Raw genomic sequence first — 8,984 nt, 5'->3', positions numbered from 1 at the left:
GAAAAAAGAAAGAAAAGCAATAACACAATTAAACAAAAATTGACTTAATCTCAAGCAAATGACTAAATCCCAATGTCACAATCGCCTCTCACCAATGTTTGTGCATATAAAAGTGCTCTGTATGAAGTGGTAATGATAAGAGTTTCAAGGCTCCTAATCAAATGTTGTAGAATAAAGGATGTCAAACCAGTTCTAAGTGATTCTAAAGCAAAGGGAATGCAAGATCATGCTTAATCTAAGTGCTATCAATTGGTGAGATGATTTTTTAGCTAGAAAGATACTAAAAAGCAATAAAGGACAAAGCTTTCTTTCTCGCGTCATCTTCCCGCGCTGGATTTCCGATGATTCTTCTAGCTTGTGCGAGCGGGTACTCGACCCCGCGTTGCTCCAAGCCGCGTTGGAGTTCTTCATTCTGTTCTTCTCGACATCTCGACGCGGGTAAACTAACCCGCACTGGTTCTCCCCGAGTTGAACTGGCTTGAACTCGAACGAAACTTCATTTTCATCTTTTCTTTAACTCCCATGCCTCTAAACACCTCCAATCACTCCATAGGTCACTTTAATACCTGATTAAGACATATGAATGCAAATGGATCCTAAAGATGCTAAACTCTTACTCTATATGATCATTATGTACAAAATGGAAGCTTAAAACAATGCAAATATGCAAGATATCAGAAAGTAAATGGTCACGTCTTTAACCAACGGTAACATCTTTTACCATCAATAGAAAAGATATATTTGATTTGCTTAATAAAACAAATTGACTTTAAAATTGATTTGAATTTGACTCAAAATTTAATATAGTATTAGACTAGTAGTCTATTTATTAAATTACAAATTCAATCAAATTATGAACCCAAAACTCCAAATTAGGTTTTGTTCAACTCGGTTTGGTGCACACACATTTCAACCGATATATCTTTTCAGCAGTATACTATAGTATATTCATACTTCTCCATATATAAACAAGAAGACTCTCACCTCGTATTTTTATGTGGGACATTTAGTAGTTTTTAAATATAGTCAAATAGTCAAGTTTACAAGCTTTCCAAGTCAATGACTTTGGACCTAACATTTCTTATTCAAACGAACTTTGTTTTTGTCACATGAATACACTATTTCAAAGTGTTTGTCAAACATTCGGTTATCCCGACGAACGTCTTCGTCCGGAAACTTATCGGAAAATGGTTTAAAACCATTTCGTCAAAATCGATTTCCAACAATCCTCCACATTGATAGAAATAACTCTAGACACTAGACGACATACTTGACTTCCTAGACAAGACTCGACCTAAGGACTTTTGAGAGTACAAACGAAAAATCCACTGCATGATGAGTTGGTAGCAATTTTTCAGCCTTGAACCAGTCATTGTTAATAACTATCGGATTTCCTCGGCCAGGAGGTGGCCATGATGTCTTGAACCTCATAGGCTTTAGTGTAAACCTAGACAATTGCTATAACACATCTTCATTCACTCACAAAACTAGGTTCTCTATTGTGTTCATTTTGGGCGTGAACAGTCCTGGTTAATCATGAGTGAACTTGGAGAATATAGCATTTCCTTCATTCTCCTATAGAAACGGCTTCATTTCACATTCACAAGGTGATTTGCCATTAGCTTTGTTTAGAGGAGTATCATGTATAACTTCATTCATATCTCACAGCTATGGACACAAATTATTAAAAGCTAATTATTATCCTCTATTCCTTACATTTTGTACTGTTTAATCATCATAGGAATTGGATATAGACCGAAGTCTTACAGTGCTTTGGACATATTTAGTTTGACTTAGTTGTCTCCTTGAACCAATTTCTTGGGATCTCCAGTCAGTTAGGTAGAGTTACGACCAAACCTCATCTTAATTCACAGGCTACCCATTCCTTTTGATGATATAACAATTTGATCTCATGAGACACCTTTAATAAAAAGATCATAGGTTGTCATCACAGTGAACATAATCTTTTGAGATTAGTCGAGATCAATTGTCTAATGATTTTGTCATCTTTTATTTAAGATACAATTAACCATATACACAAAACTCAGTGTATGACACAATTTTGTTTTAATTTTTTTCTATCTAAAAAGAAATAATCATATTGTGATAACTATCACTAAGTTCATTTGACCTCTTGCCAACAACTTTATATGGTAAGCAAAGCTTCCCCCACATTTCTTGAGATAACTCAAAAATATGCATATTTTCATTTAACATCTCTTAAGAGTTTAGAAAATTTGATCTACAACTCCTTTAGAATTAAATGAATAATTTTTTTTTCCGAAAAATGTATTTCATTCTTAGAAATTAACATTTTCCATACAACTATTTTGTAGTTCTCTCAAGTTGATTTATAAATCCGACTTATATATGATTTCAATTTTTTCAAAACATATTTTTGTTTTTTTAGCAAATATACATATCATTATACAATATTATTTGTACCATCAAAACTAATTTTATATGATTATTCTCAACCATATTGACTTTAAAAACTACAATACACATGTCAGTTTCAGTCATATTGGTTTTATAATTCTCATTGTTTTTGGATGGTCAATCTTTTTACAACTTGCATTTAAGCAATAACGAAATATAAATGTTTTGATTCGTATCAACACATTTTATTTCCTATGGCAAATGATTTATATGTGGCAGAATTCTCCCAAACTTAATTTGGGGCGTCGATTCTCAAAATCCCTTTCCATCCATACTAAAGTATTGTTATAACATTGGTATATTTTACCATTGGAGCTAAAAAATTCTTTTTTCTCTCATGGTCAAATATGTGGTTGATAATTAAATTAAGGTATTTCATCTTCCACCAAAGAATCTGTAACAATAAAACAAAAATCGTTACTTATTCTTGATATTATCAAACAGTCAAAGCATTAACATATGAGAAATAACGCTTTAATGATCGTCTTTATGTGCCTGTAAATTAAACAAAAACTTGACGCAACAACAGATCCAAATTGATTTGCATGATTACCTGACGCAACAACGGATATGATTTGCATGATTTACTTGATCCAAATCATAAACGCATGATTACTAATCAACTTCAGAAAACTAGAAGCCAATAAGCATATGCAATTCATAAAATCACAAAATTTGCCGATTCTAAACCAATAAGAGCATGATTATCAATGGGATTTATTTGGTGGTCCTTAGAGTTTTTTATTGTTATTTCTAGATTAGGACATTGTTAAGGACTTTTAATGAAAATGGTGATTATTGGTGGGACTTTTTGTTTGCCCTTAGGTTAAATTTTTTTTTTTTGAAATAACTAGTAACATATATAAGATAAAACATATTACCATTATAAGTTGAATAACTAATAAGAAAAACAAATTTATTCATTTAATAGAAAATTACAAACATTTTATTACATTTCATAAAAAAAAAAATACAAACTTCAGAAATAAAAGCAAACACACAACTTATTCAAATCATAGAAACTTATAAATTATATGTTATTTGAAAAATGTCCAAATTTAGCCCATATATTTTCAATCAGATCATTTTTTAATTGTTCATGGGCTTGTCTATTCCGAAGGCTCGTTCGACGATCCATTGTACTGCCGAGATTCAAAGGCATGTTGATGGAAAATGTATCCACTTCTTCTCTTTCTTGAAACTCAAATTTGTTATACTGAGTGAATGATGACCGTTCATCTTCGACAATCATATTATGGAGTATGATACATGCTCTCGTAATATTTCCTATTTTCTCTTTATCCCATAACTTAGACGAATTTCTGACAACGGCAAATCTAGCTTGTAGGACTCCGAAGGCACGCTCAACATCTTTTCGAAATGATTCTTGGGTTTTAGCAAATAATGAATGTTTCTCACCTTGTGGTAGTCGGATAGATTGAATAAAAGTCGCCCATTTCGGATATATACCATTCGTGAGATAATGTGCCAATTGGTACAAATTACCATTAACATAGAAGTTTAGTTGTGGTGCTATTCCGTTAATAATGTCATCAAAAACGGGTGATCGATCAAGAATATTAAGATCGTTCATAGTACCTGGAGCTTCAAAAAACACGTGACATATCCATAGGTCATAAGAAGCCACTGCCTCCAACACAATTGTTGGTTTTCCGGTTCCTCGTGAATACATTCCTTTCCAAGCGGTGGGGCAATTCTTCCACTCCCAATGCATACAGTCGATGCTTCCAATCATCCCCGGAAATCCACGTTCTTCTCCGTAGAGTTTACCTGGTTTAGATATGTCTCGTAGTCACTTGCAAACGCTAGATGATCTACCTTCTCAGCGAGCTGGCCAACCTGCGTACCCATGGCTCTCATCTCCTCCATTACCGCCACGTCCCACCATTTCCAAACGTGGCAGTCTCCGTCGTCGACGTTCTCACAACAAACTTAAGTTGTTTCCTTGTCAACTCATTAAAGAAACTATCTAGCACAAACTAAACTTTTATACGCAATACAATTTAGTTACCATCACACTTGCATATCAATTTAGTTACCATCACACTTGCCTTGTCTACTCACTTTAGCATTAACAACTAGAGTCAAATCACTACCAATAAACCAATAACAACTAGCTCGAGCTCTAATGAATGTGATAATTTGTGTTATTGTTGATGAGAGTAGAGAGAAAATTATTTCAAAACACAAAACACATACAATATAATCGCAAACGGAATTACGAACCTATCAAAAGGAAATACTGGAACTCATGAAAGTAGACAGAATCTAAACAATACAAAAGGAAACGGATCTATCAAAGCGAAGACAGTGGATCAATACAATCAATCTATCAATACGAACTACTGGATCTCAAGAATATTGAACTTACTACTAGAACTACTCGAGCTCTAATCTACGAATCTATCAAAGCGAAGAAGTGGATCTCAAATGAACTTATTTAAAACGGAAAACATTCAATCGCAAACGACATTCATTTCATCACAAGAAAAACAAACTAGACTCACATGCGGAGGAGTTAAAGTCACAAGAAGAACCACAAATCTCAAAGCTAGGGATTGAGGAAGAAATACCTTTTCTATTGAAATAGGCGGCGCCGCTTTCGGTGAGATAGCAGAGCAGGGTCGACGGAGCCTTTTGCCGTCGAAATTGACGAGCCGCATAGTAATCGGGATGATTTGGGGACCGTAACTGAAGATGCCCGATATCGCCGTCGAGAGAGAGACTCGGGAGAACATGCAAAAGAAAGAAGAGGCAAAACGAAATTTCCCTACCCCAATTCCACCGTCCAATCGCAAGTAAACAGGTGGCACTAAGGACACAAGACCAAAACTTCTTAACTAAGGACAATCCACTCCGTTTCTTCACTATTTCGGTCTTTTTTATTTAATTTTGAGCCCAATTTATGCAAGATATCAGGCTAAGATACACCGATATTTATGCTCTAAGTCACAAAACTTGACGCAACAACAGATCCAAATTGATTTTGACACCTGTTTCGAACATAGATCAACCTGTTCTTAAGAAAAAAAATGGTTTTAACAAATACCAATATTCGTGCAAAAGCATAAACAATATTTAAAGATTTAAGAGTATAGGAACCTTATTTTACTACAATAGGGACAACTGATATATTTGTAAAAATAATAAAAGCATAAATTAAAAAAATACAATACCGTAACAAACAAATAAAGAAAAATTGCAGAGTCGAGATGATTAATCTCTTTCCTTCAATCTTTAAACGCCTTGTAGTGTGACGGTTTCATAGCGCTCAGATTCTCATGATACAACTGCATCATTGTTTATGTTTACCATCACCAAAAAACAGAATCTATCGAACCTAATTTTGTGATGTACTCTCAAACACAAAAATAAAATAAAAATAAAGCATCACTATTCAGCATGGGAGAACTATTTCTTGATGTATATTTTTCTGTTGGTTCGCAATATGGAATAAGTGTTCTTATATGCTTTTATCATCCTTAAAGCAATGACATAAAGAAACAACCACGTGTTAGTGGTCCAGTGGTTAAACTCAACCTGGGAAGTCATGGGTTCGAATGCCGCTGGGAGGTGATTATCTTGAGGGATCTTCGGGCCCAATACCGAGAAGTCTGCTAACGTGTGGCCACTGGTGGGATTTACATGGGGTGATCACCAGCCCTCCTGGATGCCTCGGCGGGCTCTCCGGCTAAAATCCGGTGGACGGTCATTGGCGCTAGTCGGATCCTCTCGAGGCTCCGGATACCAGGGTCATCAACAAAAAAAAAAAATAAAGAAACGTACACATTGACTATAATGATTAATTTCCAAACAACCATTATGAAAGTAAATGAACCAACGGTAACGTCTTTTACCATCAATACAAAAAATATATATTTGATTTGCTTAATAAAACAAATTGACTTTAAAATTGATTTGAATTTAACTCAAAATTTAATAGAGCATTAGACTAGTATAGTCTATTTATCAAATTACAAATTCAATTTTAATTATGAACCCAAAACTCCAAATTAGGTTTGGTTCAACTCGGTTTGGTGCACACACATTTCAACCGATATATCTTTTCAGCAATATACTATTGTATATTCATAGTTTTCCATATATAAAAAAGATGACTCTCACCTCATATTTTTATGTGGGACATTTACTAATTTTTAAACATAATACTCAAATAGTCAAACTTACAAACTTTCCAAGTCAATTACTTTAGACCAACATTTCTTATTTAAACAAACTTTGTTTTTGACACATAAATACACTGTTTCAAAGTGTTTGTCAAACATTCGGTTATTCCGATGAACGTTTTCATCCAGAAACTTACTGGAAAATGGTCTAAAACCATTTCGTCAAAAACGAGCTCCAAAACAGTAGAGTGCAAAACTTATATTGAATAAGGAACATAGACATAATGGCAGGATGTTAGAAACATGACATTTCAAAGGAAGGCAGAAACGACCCCAGAGACATCCCCTGTCATGCAAAGCCAAGCTACACCAGCGCCTAGAACCATTACCCGAACCGTTTTACTAGTCGAACCCGTATGGGATTCTCGAACCTGAACTTGTTTTGTATATCCGTGATTGTGGATCACTTCCTTAGGCAGCTGCGTGCAGAGTGGATGGACGTCGAAGCCGCAAGTCTTGCATTGGTAAACAGCCCGTTGATTGATTCTTTGCAGATGTCGCATGCACGTCTCTCCTGGTGTACTAACCTGAGCTCGTGGTGTGGATGAGAGTGCTGAGGAGTGTAAGGGGACATATGGCACAGAACTCGTGAAAATCGTAGTTGCAAGCGGCGCAACGGTAGGTCTTCCCAGAGCCGTAGGTTTTACAGCCATCGCATATGTACGTGCCAACCCCGTCAACTTTCGTTAAAGGGTGGATATAGGTAAAATGTTGCAATACTTGCTCAGCATTCAACGGTAACAGAGACATCTCAAAATTGTTGTGTGTTTGTTTTATTTCTTTTGCTTCGTGAGAATGGTAGGACTTGAGAGAATAAACAGTGATATATATAACAGGATACGAAGTTTCTAGGAAAATGTTAAGGTGATCAAGTGGTAAGTCTTTCGAATAAAGAAAAAAAAGAAATTGGAAATGAGTGGAAACATATGGTCCAAACCAGAGACTTACCAAAACGTGTAAAGAATAGTAGAGAGTTGGAAACCTCAGAAGAAAATGACGAGGAAAGTATGAGATCAAATAGACAGGCAAAGGCATGTTTGATATTGAGATCAAACAGACAGTCGAAGGCATTTTTGATATACTTACCAAGTAGGGTTGCGCACAATGACTTGCTACCCGTCCGTTCCTGCCATTTGATTCATATTTGACTCATATATAGACATTTCGTTTATTTAAATGTTTTCTATAGGTCATAACAACTTTTTCTGCATATTAATTATATCTGTTGATACAGCACAGGTGCACATGCAAGAAATATTTTCTTTTGCAAGGAAACAAAGCAAGCAAACATGAACGATGGACATTGTCATTAACAGTTGTGTTGAAAGGTAGCTAGGGCACGGGTATTACAGCTTTTAAATATTTTTCAGTCGATCGTTCACTCATCACCATTGTTAATTGATCATTAAGCGAAAAGTAGATTAACAAATCAACAAAATAGAATTTTAAAATAGTCAAAGGAATACTTCTTTGACCAACTCAAACATTGTGTGGGAGACAACTAACATAGCTTTCGTTGAGTCGTGTTACAAGCAATAAAACATTTTTGTCCATCTGTACAGGTATGTATAATAACTTATATTTAATGTGTGGTAGAGTAGAGGAGTTGACTAAATATCTGTTAAGTCTTTCGAATGAAGAAAAAAAAGAAATTGGAAATGAGTGGAAACATATGGTCCAAACCAGAGACTTACCAAAACGTGTAAAGAATAGTAGAGAGTTGGAAACCTTGGAAGAAATTTACGAGGAAAGTATGAGATCAAACAGACAGTCGAAGGCATTTTTGATATACTTACCAAGTAGGGTTGCGCACAATGACTTGCTACCCGTCCGTTCCTGCCATTTGATTCATATTTGACTCATATATAGACATTTCGTTTATTTAAATGTTTTCTATAGGTCATAACAACTTTTTCTGCATATTAATTATATCTGTTGATACTGCACAGGTGCACAAGAAATTAAGTTTACTTCTCGTTAATCAACTCTTGTGTACTCATGTTTGAAATATTTTTAAAATTCTGATTGTTCAATGTGGAGTTTTCTGCTCACTTCGTAATATTCTCTGTAGAATTATTTACTTTTGTAAGGAAACAAAGCAAGCAAACATGAATGATGGAGGTTGTCATTAACAGTCGTGTTGAAAGGTAGCTAGGGCATGGGTATTACAGCTTTTAAAATTTTTTCAGTCGATCGTTCACTCCTCATAATTGTTAATTGATCATTAAGCGAAAAGTAGATTTACAAATCAACAAAATAAAATTTTAAAATAGTCAAAGGAATACTTCTTTGACCATCTCAAACATTGTGTGGGAGACAACTAACATAGCTTTCGTT

At 34.9% G+C, this 8,984-nt stretch overlaps 1 protein-coding gene across 1 annotated transcript in view; it reads right to left on the bottom strand.

The window, feature by feature from the left end:
* LOC106338851 (uncharacterized mitochondrial protein AtMg00860-like) overlaps window positions 1–4,329 on the bottom strand; it is a 5,065-nt gene extending 736 nt beyond the window's left edge. Inside the window, exon 1 of the mRNA XM_013777735.1 lies at window positions 4,231–4,329. Within this exon, the coding sequence (XP_013633189.1) occupies window positions 4,231–4,329 (99 nt within the window). The remainder of the gene's footprint in view (window positions 1–4,230) is intronic.
* Window positions 4,330–8,984: the final 4,655 nt, after the last annotated feature.

Source organism: Brassica oleracea, chromosome C4 (assembly GCF_000695525.1).
Source record: "Brassica oleracea var. oleracea cultivar TO1000 chromosome C4, BOL, whole genome shotgun sequence".
Lineage (NCBI taxonomy): Eukaryota > Viridiplantae > Streptophyta > Magnoliopsida > Brassicales > Brassicaceae > Brassica > Brassica oleracea.
The sequence above is the reverse complement of the archived record's forward strand: the minus strand, read 5'-3'. Positions and strand labels throughout refer to the sequence as shown.